The sequence below is a fragment of the Schistocerca nitens genome, chromosome 9 (assembly GCF_023898315.1).
Source record: "Schistocerca nitens isolate TAMUIC-IGC-003100 chromosome 9, iqSchNite1.1, whole genome shotgun sequence".
NCBI lineage: Eukaryota > Metazoa > Arthropoda > Insecta > Orthoptera > Acrididae > Schistocerca > Schistocerca nitens.
The window spans coordinates 177,526,421-177,552,096 of NC_064622.1; the positions used below are offsets into that span (position 1 = coordinate 177,526,421).

General features: G+C 43.5%; 1 protein-coding gene across 1 annotated transcript in view; it reads left to right on the forward strand.

The window, feature by feature from the left end:
* The window catches only part of LOC126203120 (putative fatty acyl-CoA reductase CG5065), a 272,413-nt gene extending 249,093 nt beyond the window's left edge, over positions 1–23,320 (forward strand). The window contains exon 10 of the mRNA XM_049937367.1: positions 21,599–23,320. Within this exon, the coding sequence (XP_049793324.1) occupies positions 21,599–21,758 (160 nt within the window). The 3' untranslated portion in view covers positions 21,759–23,320. The remainder of the gene's footprint in view (positions 1–21,598) is intronic.
* Positions 23,321–25,676: the final 2,356 nt, after the last annotated feature.

The following is a 25,676-nucleotide window of genomic DNA, read 5'->3' on the forward strand; positions in this document are numbered from 1 at the left end:
GTTCGATTCCCGGCGGGGTCAGGGATTTTCTCTGCCTCGTGATGGCTGGGTGTTGTGTGCTGTCCTTAGGTTAGTTAGGTTTAAGTAGTTCTAAGTTCTAGGGGACTGATGACCACAGCAGTTGACTCCCATAGTGCTCAGAGCCATTTGAACCATTTTGTACAGAATATCTAAAAAAATAAATCAATACTTATATATACAGTTCTAAAACCGGCAGCATATTTACAATGTTCAACGGATATTTTTATGGGCAGATATGTCAATAATTTTTCAGTCGATACATCGAGATACCTATATTTTTAGCGATACATCGAATCCGCTAATTATATTTTTTAAATATCGACATATCGGATTCCTGATATTTTTAAAAATATCTTCGTACCATTCAGATACATTTTGACACAGAATGAACATGGATTCGTTAATGTGCTTTACAGAGATGGTGATCTCCAAATGCGGTACATATTTTTAGTACAGAATTGATTATGTCTTATGCTGCATAATACATTTAAATATAGTTACAATTACTGTTATCAATTAATCATCTGCTCACACAGGGAAAACATTTCGTCAAGCAATTACAGCCAGAGTGAAATTTTCACTTTGCAGCGGAGTGTGCGCTGATATGAAACTTCCTGGCAGATTAAAACTGTGTGCTTGACCGAGACTCGAACTCGGGGACCTTTGCCTTTCGCGGGGAAGTGCTCTGCCAAATGACCTACCCAAGCACGACTCACGACACTTGCCCGTGAAAGGCAAAGGTCCCGATTTCGAGTCTCGGTCCGGCACACAGTTTTAACCTGCCAGGAAGTTTCAGGCAATTACAGAGAGCTTCCGAGACGCTGACGGATCCAGCAATTTGAAACAGAACAGCCGACACGAAGTGTTCCGGTCGATGAATTGGGGGCAGATGACCAACGTATGTAATTAGTCTATTGGGGGCTCGTAATATACTAATTTATATAGCTTACTAATTAATATGTCAGTCCGGAACCGCGTTGCTGCCACGGTCGCAGGTTCGAATCCTGCCTCGGGCATGGATGTGCGTGATGTCCTTAGGTTAGTTAGGTTTAAGTAGTTCTAAGTTCTAGGGGACTGATGACCTCAGATGTCAAGTCCCATAGTGCTCAGAGCCATTTGAACCATTTTTAATTAATATGGAGATCGGTACATATGAGGCCCACAGTCCCGCCTCACAATGTCAGTGTTGGCTTTTGAGCAAAGAAGTTTGACGACCACTGATCTAGCGGCTCACCATACGTCATTCTGTGTCCCTTGGCTAGAAAGTGCTCTGCCACCGCAGGTTCTTTAGATTCTAGTGACTATGGTGTGGTGATGTTCAACACATCTGTCGTGAACAATGCGAATCGTCTGGTCACGTTTTGCCACGGTGTCAAGGGATCCAGTAAATACCGGATTTCCTTGGTGCTAAATTCCAGAGAGAGCCAACGAGAGTTTTAATCTTGGCTGCTAGACAGAGCAGACATCTAATATTCGTTCCTCCACAAAACTTTCGAATATTATCGTAAAACGAGGTCTACGATTCCAGAGGCCTCATTGATCCACGCACTTCATGCATTATCCAGTTTCAGCCCATATGCTGGATGGTGTTTGTTACTGCCATGCTTTGTAGCTGTTTCCCAGTCATGTAAACATACTGCTGCCGCAGGGAACACGGCGAGCAGTCCAGTATCAACAACAGCCTCGTTCAGTTTGTGTTCGGCACTGCAGTAACATGTCACGTAGAGGTATACAACACTTCGATAGAGCCAGAATACTGACTTTATTTTCAGCAGATCATAGACAGCAAGATGTTGCCGATCGGTTACATGTCACTCAAAGTGGTGTGTCTAAGGTGTGGAGGAAGTACAGAGACAGGGTAAATGTGAACGATAGACCTCGCAGTGATCGTTTTCGTACGACAACACCAACGAAGGATCGTTTCCTACAACTGTCGACTCACGGAAGCCCAATATCAACCGCCAGAAATATTTGAAATGACTTCTCCCGGTCTCCTCAGACCAAACAGTGAGTAGAGGATTGCATTACAGTGGTCATCATTCGAGAAGACCAATGAGAAGTTTTGAACTGAAACAATGGAACCCATGTAGTCGAAGGACCTGTGCTCTTGCACATCAACACTGGACCGTTGCAGAATGGAGTAATGTCATGTTTGCTGATGAGACCAGGATTGCTTCGCGATCGGACGCTAGGCGTGTTAGGCTATGGAGGAGCGCTAGACGACACCAGTAACGCCAATACGATCTGGAAGTCCGTCCGTTTGCTGGAGGAAGTGTAATGTTCTGGGCGGCAATAATGATGAGGCGGCGGACCCCTCTAATTCCCATCTACAGTAACTTGACTGGTACCTGATATCTCCAAGAGGTCCTACAAACGACTGTAAGGCCCTACAGACGTGACGTCGGTGACAGCTCCATCCTAGTCCGTGACAATGCAAGACCGCACCGTACTCTAGCAGTGTCTCGGTGTCTTCAAAGATGCAATCAACCGAATGCATTGATTAGCACAGTCCCCAGACATGAATGCAATTGAGCGAGCATGGGACCTGTTCAAGTTGGCCATTGCACAGAGTCTGAAACCATCTGACGATCTTCAAGACCGGAATGAAATTTTCACTCTGCAGCGGAGTGTGCGCTGATAAGAAACTTCCTGGCAGACCAAAACTGTGTGCTGGACCGAGACACGAACTCATGACCTTGGCCTTTCGCGGGCAGCTGCTCTACCACTGAGCTACCCAAGCACGACTCACGACCCGTCCTCAAGTTTGGAAGGTAGGAGATGAGGTACTGGCGGAAGTAAAATTGTGAGGACGGGTCGTGAGTCGTGCTTGGGTAGCCCAGTGGTAGAGCACTTGCCCGCGAAAAACAAATGTCCCTAGTTCGAGTTTTGATCTGCCAGGAAGCTTCAATGTTTAAGACCTCGCTGAAGCTGCCATTGACGGGTGGGACCTCATACCCCAAGATAAACTTGATGGTCTCATCCAGAGCATGCCTCACAGAGTGGAAGAACTCATCCGTGTGCGGGGAGGACGTACTCACTACTAAAGACTGCTAATCATAATCATGATAGAAATATTTTCACCGTTTTTTTTTTTTTCAAGATGTACACTTAGGAGAGAGCCTGCTTTGTTTCATAATGATTTCTTGTAACTAACCAAAGTCGTTCCTGTTTTCAGAAGTAATTATGTTTATTTTGTTAATAAAGTATTGCACAAACCTCAACTGGTGTACTGTAAGAAGTCATTGTGATAAGCTCTATGATATTCGAAACATTCGTTGAAGTGTGTATATTTTTTAAATCAATCCCATCGTTGAAGATACGCTTCCAGTTATGTGGTAGGAAAGCAACAGATATACAGGGAAACCCAAAAGTCCGTTAACATCTGAAAATACACTAGTTCACGGAGTAATGTAGATAGAGAGGTAAATCTTGACACTGTTGCCTGAAATGACACGCGGTTTTATTGAAACCAAAAACGAGTGCAAAAACCAGTAACAGATGGCGCTGGACAACAACGCGTCGTTGACGCCGCATGAGAATCGTGTAGTGAGAGAGGGTGCCAGATGCACCAACAGTTGCGGCATGTTGACTTCACCTGAAAAGGCAAGCTGTGAAGCTTTACTTTGAGAATGCTACAGCAGCTTTACGATCCTGTAGCCATAAGAAGGGTATTCGAACGGGTAAAGGTCCTGTGACAAAGTCTGTGTGAAGAAACTGATCACGAAGTTCGAAGCCACGGGTTGCTTAGGTGATGAGAACCTAATGGGCCACTAGACACTAGTGCCCTTGCTGTTCGGACAGTTCAGGTAGGAATGGAGACTTTAGCGGGTTCATCTTCGCACGGTGAAGAGAGTGCTCGTGAAGTCGCACGTCGCACCGGCATTCTACGCACTACTGTTTGGAGAGCACTAAGGGGTACACTCCAATACTGTTCGTAAAAAAATCCAGCATCATTATGAACCGTCAGCCATAGTTTTTGCGACGCGGAGATCTTTGCGGTGTGGGTCCATCAAAAAATGTGGGAAAATGACGTGTGGTTCTCTAAAATTTTGTGGGCCAACGACGTTCATTTCACACTCCGAAGGTCTGTCAACACCCACAACAACAGAATTTGGGCTAACGAAAATTCTAGAACTATCATGGAAACCCCACTACATGACGATAAAGTCACGGTATGTTGTGAATATACCACATCAATTGTGATCGGACACGTTTTCTACGAGGAAATGCGGGGTGCTGCTTTTCAAATTGTCAGCGTGACGGGTGTGAGGTACGGCTATATGTAACAGAATCACATCGTCCATAGCCCGGTTGATAAACGCCTGCCGGAAGGTACGATTTCTGTGTAGGATGGCGCTCCGCCCCATAATGCTACATGTGTGAAAGATCTCTAGCGAAAATAAACAGGTGAGGACCGCGGGCTGAGCCGTCCCCAGTTCCTAATCTGTGTGATTATTAGTTGTGGGTTTGCCTGATGTCTACCGCGATTGTCCGACTTCATTATACGCGCTAAAAGACAACGCCCGACGGCAGTTGGCAGTTTCTCGCAGTACCTACTGATGTGCTGTACAGTACTGTTCACAACATTGCCCCTCGTCTACAGGTATTGTTCATGAAGGACGATCGACATGTTGAGCATTTGTTACGAAGAACATCGTCTTTCCTAGAATTCATTTGTTATGCTAACTACTGCTTTTGTCTCTTATGAAGCGCCATCTGTTGATCTTTAGTGCATTTTTTGTTTAAATAAAGGCCCATATCATTTCAGGCATGTGTGTCAATTTTTACCTCTCTACCTACATTATTACGTGAAGTATCAAATTTTCAAATGTTAACAGGTTTTTAGGTCATCCTGTACATGTCTTCTACTGGTTCTGGTGAAGATCAAAACTCTAAAGCGTAATGGATCTGTCATCGTATAAACTGCGCTTGAACACAAGCTTAAAGCGTTCTGGTTCTTGTGTCAAGGCTTCCATGGCCCGAGGCCTCCTTACTATTGTCCCCAGGACCACTGCGTGTTTGTACGGTGAACGACAACTCATCGCATGTTGATATCGGTCCATAGCGTTGGTTCTCTACAAGAACAGTGTCCCAGAGTCCCATCACCCTTCCTGCAGACCAGTACGTCCAGAAAAGGAAGCTTTTCATCCCATTCGACTTCCATTACAACCGTGTTGCTGGACTGAAGGCAGCTAAAAAGAAGTGGTTGACAGCGTGTAGTCCACGTGGGTGCACCATGACTTTAAAAGAAGCCATCCTCAGAGCCCTGTCTTCAAAATCTTGCATAAATAAGTTGGCGACCTGCGTGGATAGTGGACTGTCAATAGCTACTCAGTCATTTTGTTCGCAGAATACTAATCATTACTAAGTCCGCAGCTCGTGGTCTCGCGGTAGCGTTCTCGCTTCCCGAGCACGGGGTCCCGGGTTCAGGTAGCGTTCTCGCTTCCCGAGCACGGGGTCCCGGGTTCAATTCCCGGCGTGGTCAGGGATTTTCACCTGCCTCGAGATGACTGGGTGTTGTTGTGTCGTCTTCATCAACATCAGCCGACCGGAGTGGCCGTGCGGTTCTAGGCGCTACAGTCTGGAGCCGAGCGCCCGCTACGGTCGCAGGTTCATATCCTGCCTCGGGTATGGATGTGTGTGATGTCCTTAGGTTAGTTAGGTTTAATTAGTTCTAAGTTCTAGGCGACTGATGACCTCAGAAGTTAAGTCGCATAGTGCTCAGAGCCATTTGAACCATTTGAGCCATCATCATCATTCATCCCCATTACGGTCGGAGGAAGGCAATGGCAAACCACCTCCGCTAGGACCTTGCCTAGTACAGCGGTGCGGGTTACCCGCATCGTTCCCCTACGCTCTGTCAAGGAGTATGGGACTTCATCATCAGAAATCATTACTAAATAAAAAAACTGGACAAGTCCGAGTAGGTCTCGCGCTCTGAAGATTCCGTAAAAATTTAATAATGTATGTAGGTAGTTCAGCTATAGGTTCTGATGAGTGAGATGGCGAGTGCAAAAATATGTCACATAAATGGCCGTACCTTTTGATTGCATTGACTTGGAAGCTAAATTTTTTTAGCGCGCAAAGGTATGTAAATTTCAGTTTGATATTTCTATCCGTTCTTGAGAAAAAGAGCTCTTAGCAGGCGGGTAGACAGATGAACAACGAAGTGAGGTACAGAACCATAAAAACATGTCGGCGTCAGCACATGATGTCAAAGCTCATCATTTCCATATTCAGTTTTTCACTAATTAGGATCAAAAACTATTCAAGAGGAAACCGGGTAAAAAAAGACAGTACATCAAATTTCACAAGCAAATCCAAGGGACCAAGACATAAAGACTGCAAACGCTGGATAAAAAACATTGAAATATGGTTCTGATAGTTCGCGGAGGGTGGGATGAGAACGGATAATAGATATTTCGCCAAATTGCAGGTAGACGCATCCAAATTACTGTCTATGGATGTTTGGCACACTGCGTAATCTTGGTGGAACGGCAGCATTAGGACGAAATTTTCTGAAGCATGTTTACCGAAGACGATCTCTTTCTTAAAAGCGAAAGTGTCTTCCGGTTTATTTCTTCAATAGGATTATTCTGCAATATTCGGCTAGTCGAGTCCTTAAGTAAATTACCCATTTTGCCCACATAAAAGTCCCATCAAACAAGAGCCGTGGCGCTACCTTTGTCCTTTGGTAGAATTAATAAATGCGAATCTTCTCTAGCGGACCGGGTTACAGCCCTTTCGACAGAGGAAATGTTACCTCACGGCTGGATCCATTACATTAATTGTAAGCTCCTAGTCGTTTCATCAAGCTCTCAATATCGGGACTATGCCTACATTTCCTAACAATTTTCCATCGACGTCACATACATGTACACAATTGCGCCGTCTGCGAACATCTTTAGATGGCTACCAGTTCATTTACACATTTATAAGTACTGACAGGCGACAGTCCCGCTGCAGCTCCTTGAGTTATACAGAAGCTACGTCCACTCCTGATAATGTCTTTCTATTTTGAATGATGTACTGCAAGTCCTGTTTGGCAGTTAAGCTTTCATTTCAGTCTTCCCATATTGCGCAAGCAAGTACTTCGTGGACTAAGCAACGGTGCGTACTGGAAGTCAAAGAACATGGCGTCGTCCATAGCTCTCGCTGTAAATAGAAGATCTCGTAAACGAACAGAGCAAGATTAGTTTCACACACGATCACTGATCGGGGAATCCGTGTCTGATTCGCACAAATGGGCCGTACGGTCTTGATTCAGAATGGTTCAAATGGCTCTGAGAACTATGGGACTTTACATCTGAGGTCATCAGTCCCCTAGAACGTAGAACTACTTAAACCTAACTAACCTAAGGACATTACACACATCCACCCTAGAGACAGGATTCGAACCTACGATAGTAACGGTCTCGCGGTTCCATACTGAAGCGCCTAGAACCGCTCGGCCACCCGGTCGGCCCGTACGGTCTCTGCAAGAATCAAACTCGCACAGACAATGTATTACAAACTGAATGGATTCGTTAACGACTGTTTTCCGCATCTAGATATGGATCGGGAAAACGTAGTATGTTGCGACCGACATTTAGCACTCATTTTGTTCCACACGTGTAAACACATCAGTTATAAGACCAGATCCCACGCGTAACCTCCGTGTTATAGAAACCACTTTCTACCATTCCACGCAGTATAATTCCAGTCGATCTGCATCAGGCCACAGGAGAAATTAACGCAATGACTGTTTTAGTATGCGAGGAGGCGCAGCTGAGAGACACGCCCAGCCATCCATATTTACGTTTTCCGCGGATTCCCTAAATAAATTAAGGCAATTCCGAAATAATCAGTTTGGAAAGGACACGGTTGTTTTCCTTCCCCATCCTTCTCTATGCCGAACATGTCTCCGTCTATAATGACAGCGTCGTAGACGGGACGTTAGACCCTAATCTTCATTCCTGTTTTACATTGACTGTTTTCATTTGCACGGCAACAGTAAATAATACAAAATCTGATCAAAAGTATCGGGACACCTGCTAGTGGACATTAATATTGGAAGTGTCCATCCTTCGCCATTATGAAGTCGTGAACTCTGTTGTTGACACTTTCAATGCTGTGTCTGTGTCTGTGAAGAAGTTGTAGCCCATTCTTCTTCAAGAGCCGAAATCAGATAAGGTATTAATTTTGGACGCTGGGGTCTTGAGTGAAGTCGACGTTCAAACTCATCTTTGATCCACTGGGTTCAGGTCTAGACTCTGAGTAGGCATGTGCATTTCAGGAACATTACTGTGCACAAACCACTGCCTCACAGATGCTACTGAATCCAGAACATCTGCCAACATCAGTAACTTTCAAGGAGGTACCCACAATGTAGCGAAGCAGCTTAAACCCCTTAATGAAGGTAAATCCACCGGTCTAGATTGCATACCAGTCAGGTTCCTTTCACAGTATGCTGACACAATACCTCCACTCTTAACAATCACTAAAACAGCTCGTTCGTCGAAAGATTCTTACCTAAAGAATGGAAAGTTGCACAAGTCACACCAAAATCCAAGAAAGGAACTATGAGTAATCCGCTAAATTACAGACCCATATCAGTAACGTCGATATGCAGAAGGATTTTGGAAGATACACTGTGTTCGAGCATTATGTATTACCTTGAAGAAAACGATTTATTGACAAATAGTCAGCACGGATTCAGAAAATATCGTTCTTGAGAAACACAACTAGTTCTTTATTCTTACGAAGAATGAGTGCTGTCGACAAGGGATGTCAAATTAATTCCATATTCTTAGATTTCCAGAAGGCTTTTGGCACCGTTCCTGAAAAGCTTCTTGTAATCCAAATCCGTGCCTATAGGGTATTGCCTCAGTTGCGTGAGCTGATTCGTGAGTTCCTGTCAGAAAGGTCACAGTTCGTAGAAATAAATAGAAAGTCATCGAGTAAAACAGAAGTAATATCTGGCGCTCCCCAAGGAAGTGTTATAGGCCCTCTGCTGCTCTTACTCTACATAAATGACATGGGAGGCAATCTGAGCACGCCTCTTGGATGTTTGTAGATCATGCTGTCATTTACCTTATTTCAAAGTCATCAGATGATCAAACGAATTGCAAAATGATTTAGACAAGATATTTGCATTGTGCCAAAAGTGGCAATCGACTCTAAATGATGAAAAGTGTGAAGTTATCCACATCACTACTAAAAAAAAAACACTGAATTTGTGGTTACGCGGTACACAAAAGACTGTAGATTCAACTAATATACTTAGGGATTACAGTTACGAATAATTTAAATTGAAACTATCACATAGATAATGTTGTGGAGAAAACAAACCAAAGACTGCGATTTACTGGCAGAACACTTAGAGAATGAAACGCGACTACTAAACAGCCTGCTTACACGACGCCTGTTAGCCCTCTTCAGGAGTATTCACATGCAGTGTGGGATCTGCATCGGATGGGACTGACGGAGAACCTTGAAAATGTTCAAAGAATGGCAGCTCTTTTGGTATTATCGCGGAATTGTGGGAGAGAGAGACCGGCGGACATGATACGTGAATTGGGGGGGGGGGGGGGCAATCATTAGAACAAAAGCGTTTTTCGTTGCGACAGGATCTCTCGTGAAATTTCACGTCCGATTGCGAAAATATTCTCTTGGTGCCCACCTGCATAGGGAGAAATGATCATCATGATAAAAAAAGAGCAATCACAACTCGCTCGGAAAGATTTATGCTCTCGTTGTTCCTGCGCGCATTTCGAGACTGGAACGGTAGAAAAATAGTTTAAAGGCGGTCCGATGAACCCTCTGCCAGGCACTTAATTGACAATTGCAGAGTAATCTTGTAGATATAGACGTAGATGACGGAGTGCATTGTCGTTCTGGTAAAAACAATCGCCGTTCCCAGACTGTTCCTCTAACTGTTCGCAGTGCATAATGCTTCCAAATGTGTTCATATCCTTCCACATTTAGCGCTTTCCTAAGCACAATAATGGGACCACAGCGTAACCATGACAACCACCTCCTCCGTTCTTGACCGTTGGCATCAAACTTTATGTCAGGTAACGTTCTCCACGCATTAGCCAAACCAAAAATGTTCCATCTGATAGCCACAGGGTATAACGTGATTCGTCACTCGTTTCCAGTCATCCACTGTCCAGTGGCGTCACTCCAGTGGAGGATACATATAGTAAGCGTGCTGAGAGCGCGTTTCCCCCCCCCCCCCCCCCCTCTGCCTTGAGTAGCCACTCGTATTGCCACCCGCGCCGCCCCTGCCAGTCAGTCCGTACGCTATTCGTTCGTTTGTTTCGCCAGTCGACTCGACCGAATCGAGTTATAGAGTAGTTGTTCTTTCCTATGCAACAAGCGCGTCAGCGTCATCGTATTTTATACGTATCTGTCTGGCACATACATAGATAACACATACCGTACCTACGAGAAAAGTCGCGACGATTCGACGATGAAGGAGGATGGACTTAATGGCTTAGCTCTGTTGAACATTCACCCTGACACTGATTGTCCCATTTACGATGAGATTTTAAAGTTCTTATTTTGATTCTCTCTATTATTTAATGAGTATTTTATTAATTTGGTTGTGTGTTATTATTGATTGATTTTATTTATGGTTTGGTTTAGCGATTTCTTTCCACTGTTTGCTCATTTTATTTGAGTCCTTTTAATTATGTTTGCTGTGGTTATGAAATCTATATTGCTTACTGCTCTCCGTAAGTTAAAGAATACGGTAATACCACATGCGTTTCGCAGCAGCAGATCTCGTTGAGTCTTCTTGCTGGAACTTCTCCACCTGAAATCGATAAGGATAATTTATCACTCTACGGAAATCGATCGGTACAGCCAAGTGCTATGTTGTGTCGTGTGTATGGAATGTGGCGTCCAAGTTCAGTTCGTGAAATTATTTAGGTCTTCGGAGAAATATTCTCGACGAATCCCAAAACCGTGAAAAACTGCAGGTTCGCACCATCAAACCACTTAACACTTCCGAACGACTTGTGTCTTTATAATCACTGAATATTTCTTTTGAAATGATTAAGGGTTATGAACTCTACACTTGATACTCCTTTTGTGGTTTTATATGTATTTCTTTTCTTCAATACCAAAAAACATAGATTACTGCCTTAATGGCGGCTTCCAACAATCTCCTCTCAATCCGACATAGAACATCTCCCTTCCAAATTCCAACATGGAATAATTATCCTCTTTGCCGTAGCTTAATACAGTCTGTATATCTTTGCTGTCGGGTTCGCACGGAGATGCTTAACTTTCACAGAGTATTTATCTCACCTGCAGGTATTTTACATTTATCGTCGTTTTAATAGTCCATCGCACTTTATTTATGGGTTTTTGCATCACGAAACGCTATAAAATTAAGCAATTTGCCAGGAAGAATAGTGGCATAGAATTCATCATTTAAGGAAGAGAACAGTTGTAACTTTTTATATCATAAGATGGCATTGTCTTGTATATGTGTATAATCAGTTTAAATAAAACTGTCAAACTTAGCACGTGACTTGATTATTTTTTATTACGGTAAAAGCAAAGGTAGCTCAAGATATCTTTAGCGCCCCCTCCTTGAGGTTTTTTCCTATCCGCCACTCTTCATGCCTCCTCAAGCGTCGCTTAAGCACTGACTACAGAAATGTGTGTCTTATGATTAGCTGCTCGATCACTGTTCTTCGATCTTTTTGCTCCCTACCCACGATCCTTGTGCTAGTTGGACTTCTCGTAGAACTCACAAGCGATCCCTTCCACCTGTTTCCTGCAATTTTTTTTATAGCCACCTTCCTCAATGATCGAAGAGGTCTGGCTTATCTTAGTTTAGCTGAGGTTGTTCCTTCGTGTTCCCCCTTCATAGTTGAAACGCTCGCTAAACCCGCAGGGCAGAACAGGTGATTACAACTGTGGAAAGGGCCAAATAAGGTTGGGGTCAGTTTCACGTTAAAATTGGGATTTATTGTAATTTAATAACACATTTACAACCAAAGCGGCACATAGCCGAACTTTTACAACTACGAGTTTCCAAAATGCAATTCTTTCACGGCTGAAGGCCTCCAAACAAGAAATTTTAAAAATCAACAAGATAAAAATGCAGTTAAAATAGCAAATAAAATAATTAAAATATATTTTTATTACAGCTAGGCTGAAAGCCTCAAGGCAAAAGTGGATGTTTGTTGTTGTTGTGGTCTTCAGTCCTGAGACTGGTTTGATGCAGCTCTCCATGCTACTCTATCCTGTGCAAGCTTCTTCATCTCCCAGTACCTACTGCAACCTACATCCTTCTGAATCTGCTTAGTGTATTGATCTCTTGGTCTCCCTCTACGATTTTTACCCTCCACACTGCCCTCCAATGCTAAATTTGTGATCCCTTGATGCCTCAAAACATGTCCTACCAACCGATCCCTTCTTCTAGTCACGTTGTGCCACAAACTTCTCTTCTCCCCAATCCTATTCAATACCTCCTCCTTAGTTACGTGATCTACCCACCTTATCTTCAGCATTCTTCTGTAGCACCACGTTTCGAAAGCTTCTATTCTCTTCTTGTCCAAACTGGTTATCGTCCATGTTTCACTTCTATACATGGCTACACTCCATACAAATACTTTCAGAAATGACTTCCTGACACTTAAATCTATACTCGATGTTAACAAATTTCTCTTCTTCAGAAACGATTTCCTTGCCATTGGCAGTCTACATTTTATATCCTCTCTACTTCGACCATCATCAGTTATTTTACTCCCTAAATAGCAAAACTCCTTTACTACTTTAAGTGTCTCATTTCCTAATCTAATCCCCTCAGCATCACCCGATTTAATTTGACTACATTCCATTATCCTCGTTTTGCTTTTGTTGATGTTCATCTTATATCCTCCTTTCAAGACACTGTCCATTCCGTTCAACTGCTCTTCCAAGTCCTTCGCTGTCTCTGACAGAATTACAACGTCATCGGCGATCCTCAAAGTTTTTATTTCTTCTCCATGAATTTTAAGACCTACTCCGAATTTTTCTTTTGTTTCCTTTACTGCTTGCTCAATATACAGATTGAATAACAGCGGGGAGAGACTACAACCCTGTCTCACTCCTTTCCCAACCACTGCTTCCCTTTCATGCCCCTCGACTCTTATAACTGCCATCTGGTTTCTGTACAAATTGTAAATAGCGTTTCGCTCCCTGTATTTTACCCCTGCCACCTTCAGAATTTGAAAGAGAGTATTCCAGTTAACGTTGTCAAAAGCTTTCTCTAAGTCTACAAATGCTAGAAACGTAGGTTTGCCTTTTCTTAATCTTTCTTCTAAGATAAGTCTTAAGGTTAGTATTGCCTCACGTGTTCCAACATTTCTACGGAATCCAAACTGATCTTCCCCGAGGTCCGCTTCTACCAGTTTTTCCATTCGTCTGTAAAGAATTCGCGTTAGTATTTTGCAGCTGTGACTTATTAAACTGATAGTTCGGTAATTTTCACATCTGTCAACACCTGTTTTCTTTGGGATTGGAATTAAATTTATTCTTCTTGAAGACTGTGGGTATTTCGCCTGTCTCATACATCTTGCTCACCAGATGGTAGAGTTTTGTCATGACTGGTTCTCCCAAGGCCATCAGTAGTTCTAATGGAATGTTGTCTACTCCCGGTGCCTTGTTTCGACCCAGGTCTTTCAGTGCTCTGTCAAACTCTTCACGCAGTATCTTATCTCCCATTTCATCTTCATCTACATCCTCTTCCATTTCCATAATATTGTCCTCAAGTACATCGCCCTTGTATAAACCCTCTATATACTCCTTCCACCTGTCTGCCTTCCCTTCTTTGCTTAGAACTGGGTTGCCATCTGAGCTCTTGATATTCATACAAATGGTTCTCTTCTCTCCAAAGGCCTCTTTAATTTTCCTGTAGGCAGTATCTATCTTACCCCTAGTGAGACAAGCCTCTACATCCTTACATTTGTCCTCTAGCCATCCCTGCTTAGCTATTTTGCACTTCCTGTCGATCTCATTTTTGAGACTTTTGTATTCCTTTTTGCCTGCTTCATTTACTGCATTTTTATATTTTCTCCTTTCATCAATTAAATTCAATATTTCCTCTGTTACCCAAGGATTTCTACTAACCCTCGTCATTTTACCTATTTGATCCTCTGCTGCCTTCACTACTTCATCCCTCAGAGCTACCCATTCTTCTTCTACTGTATTTCTTTTCCCCATTCCTGTCTATTGTTCCCTTATGCTCTCCCTGAAACTCTCTACAACCTCTGGTTTTTTCAGTTTATCCAGGTCCCATCTCCTTAAATTCCCACCTTTTTGCAGTTTCTTCAGTTTCAGTCTGCAGTTCATAACCAATAGATTGCGGTCAGAATCCACATCTGCCCCCGGAAATGTCTTACAATTTAAAACCTGGTTCCTAAATCTCTGTCTTACCATTATATAATCTATCTGATACCTTTTAGTATTTCCAGGATTCTTCCAGGTATACAACTTTCTTCTATGATTCTTGAACCAAGTGTTAGCTATGATTAAGTTATGCTCTGTGCAAAATTCTACAAGGCGGCTTCCTCTTTCATTTCTTCCCCCCAATCCATATTCACCTACTATGTTTCCTTCTCTCCCTTTTCCTACTGACGAATTCCAGTCACCCATGACTATTAAATTTTCGTCTCCCTTCACTACCTGAATAATTTCTTTTATCTCGTCATACATTTCATCAATTTCTTCATCATCTGCAGAGCTAGTTGGCATATAAACTTGTACTGCTGTAGTAGGTGGGCTTCGTGTCTATCTTGGCCACAATAATGCGTTCACTATGCTGTTTGTAGTAGCTAAAACGCACTCCTATTTTTTTATTCATTATTAAACCTACTCCTGCATTACCCCTATTTGATTTTGTATTTATAACCCTGTAATCGCCTGACCAAAAGTCTTGTTCCTCCTGCCACCGAGCTTCACTAATTCCCACTATATCTAACTTTAACCTATCCATTTCCCTTTTTAAATTTTCTAACCTACCTGCCCGATTAAGGGATCTGACATTCCACGCTCCGATCCGTAGAACGCCAGCTTTCTTTCTCCAAAAGTGGATAGACAAACATAAACAAGCTGCAATGCAAAGGCTGAAGGCCCACAATAAAATTTTGATGATTTTAAAATAAATTAGCATAACCTTTCAAAGGTAGAAGGTCGCAAAGTTTTGCTTAAAGTTTAATTTTATGAATAAGGTTCCAAGCGGCTGTGATAGATTATAAACAGACAATTAAACACCGGTGAGAAAAACAGTAAAGGAAACGGCACTCAGAAGCCTCCAGGGAGGTCGGTCTGCCTTCGTTCACTTAGGTGAGACAGGTGGTGAGCCCAGCTACTCTTGATCCCTCGGAACCCAACCAGGGAACAGCTACGGACCGACCGACACAACGACTTGCTTGCCACCAATCAGTACATGAGAACTCAAACACAAAGGGTTACGAACGTGATTATCCACAATAAAATATGTATTAGCTGTGAAAACTTCACACCATGTTGGGCAGCGACAACAGGTGAGAAAAGGACGCTGCCTGAAATTACGTTAATGGCCAGGGCAGATAACCAGAACACTAACGGCCGCAATGCAAAAAACTCCGCTGGTACACTTGAATTGTAGTCAACCAGTGTAGTTAATTCCAGAGCATGGCGGCTAAATTTCAGCAATAGAAACACTCGGTGTTGCTCACAGGGAAACCTCCCCAACAGCGAATCACCGAAACGAATCACACAACATGAATGCACGTGACTTGGGTAGTTGAAACCACTACTCAACTTTGATGTCCTGGGTCGGTGAACCACGAAGCTCGTAGCGATCGCACAGCTCCACACACACTCCGACACCGCGCAGGGACCGCCACTGGACCCAGCCGTCTGCATTGCGCGGAGATAACTTCCCTGGTCCGCGGCAGCCGACCAACGACCCGCTGGTCCGTCCGCGATTGCTGCTCCGTAGCGACTGCACTGCTAGTGCGTCTCCCACTCACTTCCAGACACACGACGGCGGAAATACTTGCTCGGACCCAACCATGCACTGGAAACACGCCCATTGGCTAAGCGACATCCCCGCACCAGGAAGGGATCGACCAAAGTTCCACAAGATGGTGATTGAAGGAGCCCAGAAGCGCTCGGAGAACCAGTTACACGTTGCCCGACGAGACGACCGACCTCTCAGAGGCAGTACGCCGACAACTTTTAAAATAACTTGTCAAAGGAAATAACGGCAACTACACACACAACCTGACAAACACTTCCCCGAAGACCTGAACGATACCCAGTAGTAACTAAGCACGCACGAAGACAAGTCGGGAGTCGACGCACACACACACAGCCGACTCATGAACGATCGGCGAGCCAAAACGCGTCGTCTGGTAGGACCGACCGACGATCCATCAAGACCGTGGCCCGGCTCAAGTGATGCGTGGCAGCAATGGTCGGGCGAGCCATGCTGACGCAGACCTCACTGCTGCTCCAACCCGACTGCACTAGTGCCGCATTACAACTCCCCGATTGGCAGGTCCGGACTGCGCTCCAGACGCGTTCCAACTGTCTGGCAGACCCGAACTCGCTGATGACAGACAACGACCGGGAAGTAATAGCAGTCGAGCAAAGATACTACGAGAGGGGATATATCGATACGCGCTGCTAGCGCCGGTCACTGTCAGGCAAAGCAGCAACTAAGTGACAGTAGTAATTTAAATTAACGTAGTGAGTTGGAAGTACATTAAAAACAGGGTGTAAAATACATGATGGCGGCAACACGAGTCACGCACGGCTCAAAGTCACATCATCAACAGACTCCTTTAGAAGGGTTTTGAAGGGTCCCTGACGTATTTGTTACTTAGGTGACATTCAGTGACTAGTCCACTTTCGAAGTCGCTGAGCTTTCCTGATCTTTGAATTCTGCTATGAAGACACACTATCAAAAAAATGTTCAAATGTGTGTGAAATCTTATGGGACTTAACTGCTAAGGTCATCAGTCCCTAAGCTGACACACTACTTAGCCTAAATTATTCGAAGGACAAACACACACACACCCATGCCCGAGGGAGGACTCGAACCTCCGCCGAGACCAGCCGTACAGTCCCTGACTGCAGCGCCTCAGACCGCTCAGCTAATCCCGCGCGGAGACCCAGTATCCCCGCCTCCATTTTTACTGGCGGGTCCGCGTCTCATGACATCTGCTGGTCAGTTTCACGTTTAAATACGGATATCGGGATGTTTTTCACAATATAGTGTAGATTACATAGACTAACTGTGGTGTCACCGCCAGACACCACACTTGCTAGGTGGTAGCTTTAAATCGGCCGCGGTCCATTAGTACATGTCGGACCCGCGTGTCGCCACTGTCAGTGATCGCAGACCGAGCGCCACCACACGGCAGGTCTCGAGAGACGGACTAGCACTCGCCCCAGTTGTACGGACGACTTAGCTAGCGATGCACACTGACGAAGCCTCGCTCATTTGCAGAGCAGATAGTTAGAATAGCCTTCAGCTAAGTCAATGGCTACGACCTAGCAATGCGCCATTAGCATTACATTGCATGTATCTACAGAGTCTCACTTGTATCGTCAAGAGCGATGTACAACAATGATGGATTAAAGTTAAGTATTCCAGCAGCTACGTACTTTTCTTTATAGCATTCATTACGTATCCTGTTTCAGACCTCACGCCAGCCTGCGTGAGTTAACGCGTGCATTCGGCCTCCTCAACCAAGTAGTGTGCGTAGTGTTGGCTAACTGCTAACACTACACTAACAAATGGACATCTTGTGTTCTAAATCTTTTGACTATATATGGTCTAGCGCAACTCAGTTACTGTTCTCCGATAACATCGATTAAGATACTGAATCTCCGATCGACTACGTGCTGAGTGACGTCTCGAACACTGTCGATCTGCTCTGTTTGCGCACCAGTCACCTTGCGCGGTGCGCTGTTAGTAAACACTTTCACAACCGCCCGTCCAGACGAATCTCACACATGGCCGTCTCGAGTGTCGCGCCGTAAGCGAGAACTGACTCGACAATAGCTGCAGCGGCGCCCCAGTCAGGCTATTCAGCGAATGTAGCCGCTTGCGCAAGGCAAGCACTGGGAGGCGGCGCCCCTGACTCGTGCGCAGCGCGTCCTTCAGATCACGTGTTTGCGTCAGGGGGAGCGTCTACTTCTAGGCTGACCAGAATTCCCTTAACATTACAAAGAGCTTCTATAACTGTAATAGACAGCAGTTTGGAAAATTCTACAATAACTTTAAATCTTTCGTTCGGTATGCAGTTGCTGCGTAATACGTGATACCGATAGAGCTGAAAATATCTACATCAGTACTTCGCAAGCCACTTGACGATGTGTGGCGGTTGGTATTTCTGGTGTCATTATCTGATCCGTCTTCCCTTTTCTACTCGCGAGTGACGGGAGAAAAAATTATTGTCGGTAAGCGTCTGCATTAGCTCCAATTTCTCGAATTTTTTCCTTGTGGTCATTTCGCGAGGCGTACGTGAGACGAAGTAATATGTTGTCCGACTCTTGTCCGAAAATATTATCTCCAAATTTCAATAGTAAACCTCCCTGCGATGCACAACGCCTTTCTTCTAGCGTCTGCCGTTGAAGGTTGTTGAGAATCTCTGTAACGCTCTCGCACCTACTAAACGGTTCCGTGAGGAAGACGCGTTGCTCCTCGTCGGATCTTCTCAACCTTTTCTATTAGTCCTACCTGGTTAGTGTCCCAGATTTATGAACAACACTCAAGAATCGATCTAACAAGCGCCTTGTAAGTCACTTCTTTAGTGGATGACTTTCATTTCCTTAAGATTCTTCCTATGTATCTCAGCCTGACATCTGCTTTTTCTTCTTCTTCTTCTTCTTCTTCTTTTTTTTATGGTGTGCCATCATTACACATAAGGACGCTTTGAGTAGTTACTCCTAGATATTTTACGGTTTCCAGCAGTTTATCATCAAAGATGTAATTGTACAATAGTGGACTTCTTCTCCTATGTGTGTCCAAAATGTTAAATTTATTTACGTTCAGGGTGAACTGCCATAACCTGCACCATTCATCAAACCTCTGCAGGTCATGCTGCAAACATTGTCTTCTGGCGTTGCTACTTTCTTATAGACAACCCCATTATCTGCGATTAGCCTTATATAGCATCAGACATTGTCTACATCATCATTTACAGACACTATCAACAGTAACGGTCCTACCACACTTCTCTGGGGTAAATCAGGTTGTAACCTTTGGAGTTCCACAAACTGTTTCTATAAAACATTTAAGTGTCACAATGCTTGTTCCTTATAGAGAGGACTTGCGTTGTAAATAAATCAGGTGCCATGCGTCAGTAAGTAGTATCAGAGTCTTTGACATCCCAACCAGATTTTACGCTTAGGAGAAAGTAATAATTCTGAAAAAGACAGAATATGACAGCAACGATGTTACATGTAAGAGCACCTGACGATGGCAATATGCCGAAATGGGCTCATCGTGAATGATATAAAATATAAACAATTTACATAGCAGTGTAGCCGGTTATTATTCATAATAATCATGTGATTGGCTCTGAGCACTATGGGACTTAACTTCTGAGGACATCAGTCCCCTAGAACTTAGAACTACTTAAACCTTAACCAAAGGACATCACACACATCGATGCCCGAGGTAGGATTCGAACCTGCGACCGTAGCGGTCGCGCGGTTCCAGACTGTAGCGCCTAGAACCGCTCGGCCACTCCGGCCGGCAATCATGTGATTAAAAGACATATTTTGACTGCAGACCCCAAAGAACAAAAGTTAAACATTATTCCCTTTTCGTGTAGTGGAGCTTTCTTCAACATCACGAATTTTTTTATTAAATACTAGGGCAGTTCATCTTATTTTGGACACCCTATAATGATGTGGTGTATTGCGTTCATTACCAGCTTAAATGTTTCCCTTCTTTTTTCAAAGTCGATCTTTCTTGTACTTGTCTGTCGTTGATGGTTTTGTGATTTTTCAAAGTAATACCATTCCTGTGTTGAAAACTAAGTTTCAATGGATCTTCCCCTGAAGATGACGGATACACAATCCATTGAAACGTTGCGACTAGAAGACGACGCCACTCGGCTGATAACCTGTGAAGATTTCATAGCCGAAATACGCCGAGAGAGCCTGCAATCGCATTTAATAGTAATTTCCAACCAAGCTGATTATTCCCTTTTTGTGCACAGTATTTCTAAGACCCTTCTAGTTGTCTTCATTGGGTGCCACCAGCTATGGTTTTAAATATGGTCTTTATATGGGGCTCCACCCAGACTAGTAGCATACGTAAGGTCACTTACAAATAAAGAAACGGCTGACTCTGTCGCTGAAACGTAATGCGCAAAAGAGGGAACTTCAGCTAGTTTGGAAACCGTACTAGCATGCATTTTTTCTCTCACACAGTATCGCTGTGTGTGCTGTGACATACGGGTTGGCTGAGAGGATATGTACCATGCGTGCATAGTTGTATCTCGAGGATAGAATCCTTTGTCGGGCGTAGAACTTGAATAACGAGGCTCTGCACAAATGCAAATATAAACTCTGTAATGCCAAAATGCAGTGTAATTTTTGCCAAATACGGTGTTATTTTTGCTAAATTTGGCGTTATTTTCTATTAAGTTCAGTGTTATTTTTTGCCAAAGTCGGTATTACCTTTTTGCCTTACTTTTTGCCAAATATGATGTTATTTTTTGCCAAATTTATTGTTATTTTTTCCCAAGTTTGATGTTAATTTTTGCTTGGTTGGGTGTTATTTTTGCCAAATTCGACATTCTTTTCTAGGCAAATTCGATTTTATTTTTTAGCAAGTTTACAGGTACTTTTTAGTCAAATTCGGCGTTATTTTTTGCCGTATATGGTGTGATTGTTTGCCATGTTCGGTGGATTTTTTCGGCAAATTCGATATTATCTTTTTGCCAAATTTGATGTTACTTATTTGGAAAACTAGACGTTACTTTTTAGCCAAATTCGGTGTTAGTTTTTGCCAAACGCGATTGTCATTTTTGCCAAATTCGGTATTTTTTCAAATTCATGTTTTTTTGTAAAAGTCAATATTGTTTTCTCTAAATTCTGTGCTTTTTTGCCAAATGCCTCGTTAGTTTTGCATACTATTGTGCTATTTTTGTCACCACATCAAAGTTCGTTAGGCAGAAAATGAACTATCTGTTTAAAACCGTGCGCAAACCTAAGCCTTCTGGAGCTTAGAAGTCAATACGCAGTTTTAACATTCAGTAACTAATCAGTTACGAGTATTAGTAAACTGAGGCCCTGAGGTTTATAACATTTTTATATGGCAGAATCAAACATATCGCGATATTTCGTAAAAATCGTAGATTCCGCGTTATTTCTCTAAAAACCACTTATTTCCAGTTATTTTTCGCGTTATCGTTTTTCGGAAATTACCTTGTCCCTTCCAATAAAACTTACGCTTGACTAATTTCAGGACTTTCGACAGCATGCTCCCTACCTGAGAGTCTATCTTGTGTTAGTAAATGTGACAGAAGCTACGCTTAGCTTCCTTGTTTGTGCTCACAGTGTAACTCGTGTATGTCTGTGTGTGCAGGATGTACTGGGTCCATCGCGCGACGCAGGTGGCGCTGTTCGTGCTGCTGTGGCGGGTGCTCATGATGCGGTCCGAGGCGGCGCGCCAGTTGTGGCGAATGGCGTTCGCGCTCGTGCTTCGCCTCGCTCAGGCCGTGCCCGTCGTCGTCCGGCACCAGTGACCACTCGCGTGCCATCTATCGGCCGCGCGCCTCACCGTCGCCCCTCCAATGCCCTCTGCCGCCCGCCTCGCGAAATTGTCGGAGACAGAGGACAGTCGTTTGGCCGTTGAGAGCGGCTCCCGACTCACACTTCGGGACTTCTGCGGACAACGTTTGCGTTCCTGAGAGATTGTTCGCCTTATTTGTGGTACTAATGCCAATGTGAGCCTGTGAGGTTCGGGTTAAGTACGTTAAACTTCACACTACCACCTCCAACATCAATGAGCAACTGTAACATTACCAGATACACAATATGAGACGAGATATTCACAGCTACTCTTCATCTCATATTCATAAAATTCCCACACATTTTAAAAATAATTAGAGCGATACATCTGAAACAATCTATCAAAAAAATTGAAACATCTTAAAATCCATTGTACTAATGTGATACTTTTTGCTACTTTATGATTTTGATCATGCTTGTTTGACCATCTGACAGGCGAGGAGTTTCAGATCGCACGAATGTAGACACAATAGCAAACACAGATAATATAAAGATAGGCTCTGATAACAACTGTTACACAACTATAGTCACATGGCATAGGGAATAAAAATGTTAAATCCTAGCACTACACAAGTAACTGCCGTCTTTCAAATATCATTTTCATTGTGATGTTTAAAGCTTTCCCGGCGTACTGATTGTTCCATAAAAACACGGGAGAACTGCCGGATATCAGTAACGTCCTGCCACGATACTTCGGCGCAGAGTCTTCTGGCCATCTTCAGGTGAGTGCCGAAATATCGTGGCAGGACGTTACTGATATCCGGCAGTTCTCCCGTGTTTTTATGGAATAATCATTTTCATTTTTTTCAAATACTACGGAAGATACTGGCCGTGAGAGTTCACATGTTACAAGTACGAGCACGCGAACTTGTTTTATTGGAACTGGAACGTCGACATGCAGTGCCTACGGTGATCTTTTATTCACAGTATAATTCTCAATATTATAATACACATAACGGACATCCGTACTACAGAAAAAATTTCACCGACGACAGCTGTTTAGCTTTCTATGGTTCTTTTTCTGTCAGCAATGAGCAGAAACTGTCAGCAGAAAACCCATCTTCATATGGCCATTTCAGACGTCGTAAGAGACTTAAACAGCCAACGTTCACAACGGTATTTTCCATTCATATTTTTTCCTGAACGTCTTTCTTGCTTAAAGACGCATATCAGGATCAGCAGTCATGCAACTCCAAGCAGATGAATGTCTCCCTCTCACTAGACACAGTAACCAACGCTGCAATCGTTGTAACACGTGTTTTCATACTCAGAGTGAAGAAGTCTTATTGCAGTCTAAGAGCTGCATTATGCATTTTGTATGGGTGCGTGGATTGTTTTTGGCACTGTTGGCTTAATTCAGTGTCAGCGCCTCTCTATATATTCAAAAGGACTACGTAGAAATCGTTTCGATGTTATTTACAAACACATGTTTTATATTTTGTATAAGATGTTTTTATTGTACCTATTGTAAGTAATGCTAACTATGTTAAGAAAAAAAATGTAACTTAAATTTGTATCCACGTTTAATAAAACGATATATATTGTAAAAACTTACTTGTTGGGTTCTGTCAATGTAACACCTGTTTGTTTTGTGAATAGCACTTTACAGCTTAAAAGAAACAGCTGGAGCACTGGAATTGTCAGACTCCTCAAAAGTACCTCCAGCAATGGAGAGAAAGCTCACAATCGGAAGCGCTACAGGTAATTTGAAGATATTTTGAATGGAAAGTATTGTTTGGTGACACGCTATTAGACTCATTTCTGATATTCTTTAACAAATAACCGCCAGAGTCCTTTAGTAGCCATAGTGTAACTGAAGGTGGTACTGTGTTACCTTTTTCCAACTTACCAACTGATTTGCTCAACCGATTATAGGTGGACCTACGTTGTAGCATAGAAACCTAACTTCTTTTAGTCAAACTTTCCCCCACACGAGCGATCGTCAGATGTCAAAGAGGCAATAAGTGATAGAAGAAGGCGTAGGAACGACGAGGAATCGAACGATGAATCTTTGAAGTTTGACAACCATCCACTTCTGTCCCCTGTACTTTACTGTAATTCTAGTTCCTTTTTATATATTCAGATATGTCGCAGATAGCGAGGTTCACAAGTCCTTGAATATTTCTGTAAGCTGCATTTACACTGTGACAAAAGTCATGGGATACCTCCTAATATCGTATAGGACCTGCTTTCGATCGACGTAGTGCAGCAACTCGGCAAGGCATGGACTCAATAAATCGTTGGAAGCTTCCTGCAGAAATATTGAGCCACGCTGTCTCTACAGACATCCATAATCACACAAGTGTTACCGGTGCAGGACTTGTGAACGAACTGACCTCTCTCCCATTATATCACGTAAACGTTCGATAGGATTCCGGCGATCTGGGTGGCCAAATCACTCGCTCGAATTGTCCAGAATGCTCTTCAAACAAATCGCGAACAATTGTGGCCCGATAACATGGCGCAATGTCATCCATAAAAAATCCATGCTTGATTGGGGAAATAAAGTTCACGAATGGCTGTAAATTGTCTCCAAGTAGCCGAGCGTAACCATTTCCGCGCAAAGACCGGTTCATTTGTACCAGGGGACCCAGTCCATTCACATGTAAACATGACTCACACCATATGGAGCCACCATCAGCATGCACAGTATCTTGTTGACAGTTTGGGTCCACGGTTTCATGGCGTCTTCGCCACACTCGAACCCTACCATCAGCTATTACAACAGAAGCAGGAACTCATCCAACTAGCCCATCGTCTTCCAGTCGTCTAGAGTATAACCGGTATGGCGATAAGCCAGGAAAGGCGCGGCAGGCGATGTCGTGTGCAGCAAGGCACTCGCATCGATCACTACTGCCATAGCCTATTAACGCCAAACTTGGCGGCACTGTCTTAACGGGTACGTTCTCGTAAGTCTCACTTTGATTTCTTCGGATATATCGCGCAGTACTGTTTTCCTGTTAGCACTAACAACTGTAAGCAAACGTCGCTGCTCTCGGTCGTTAAGTGAAGGCCGTCGGCCACTGTGTTGTCCGTGGGAGAGGTAATGCTTGAAATTTGGTATTCTCGGCACACTCTTGACACACACTCTTCCTCATCGATTTCCGAAATGGAAGTCCCATGTGACTAGCTCCAACTACCATTCCGCTTTCAGAGAGTGTTAATTCCATTCCTGCTACCATAATCAGGTCAGAAACCTTTTCAGATGAATCACGTACGTACAAACGACAGCTCCGCCAATGCACTGCCCTTTTGTACCTTGTGTACGCAGCATTACCGCCATATGTGTAAGTGCATATCGCGATCCCATGGCTTTTCTCACCTCATTGCATATCAAATAAGAAACATTCATATAATTTATAACGTGAAACTAGGAAAGAAAAAAAATTAACGGAAGTCCTATAACCCAGTCCTGCTCACGATGATGACATGTGCCGCCTTAAGTACACAAATGTACCAGGATTACAGCTTATCTTCAAGTGTTCAAACTTTTGGTTACAGAATTTGTATTCTGCTTTAATTGCAGAAAATATCGTTCTTTAGCTTGTTTCTGAAGTCTGACTTCTCATAGATTTTTTTAGGTTGTGTATGTTGTTTTGATTTGCAGTCCGAAGACTGGTTTGACGCAGCTCTCCACGCCAATCTGCACTGTGCACGCATCTTCTTCTCCGAATAACTACTGCAACCCACATTCATTTGAGCTTGTTTACTGTCTCGTCCCTTCGCCTCCCTCTACAGTTTTTAATACGCACACTTCCATCCAGTAGCAGAGTGACAATTCCTTGATAGCTCAGAATGTGCCCTATCAATGTAGTCCCCTCTTGTAGTCAAGTTGTGTCATAAATTTCTTTTCTTTCCAATTAGACCCAGTA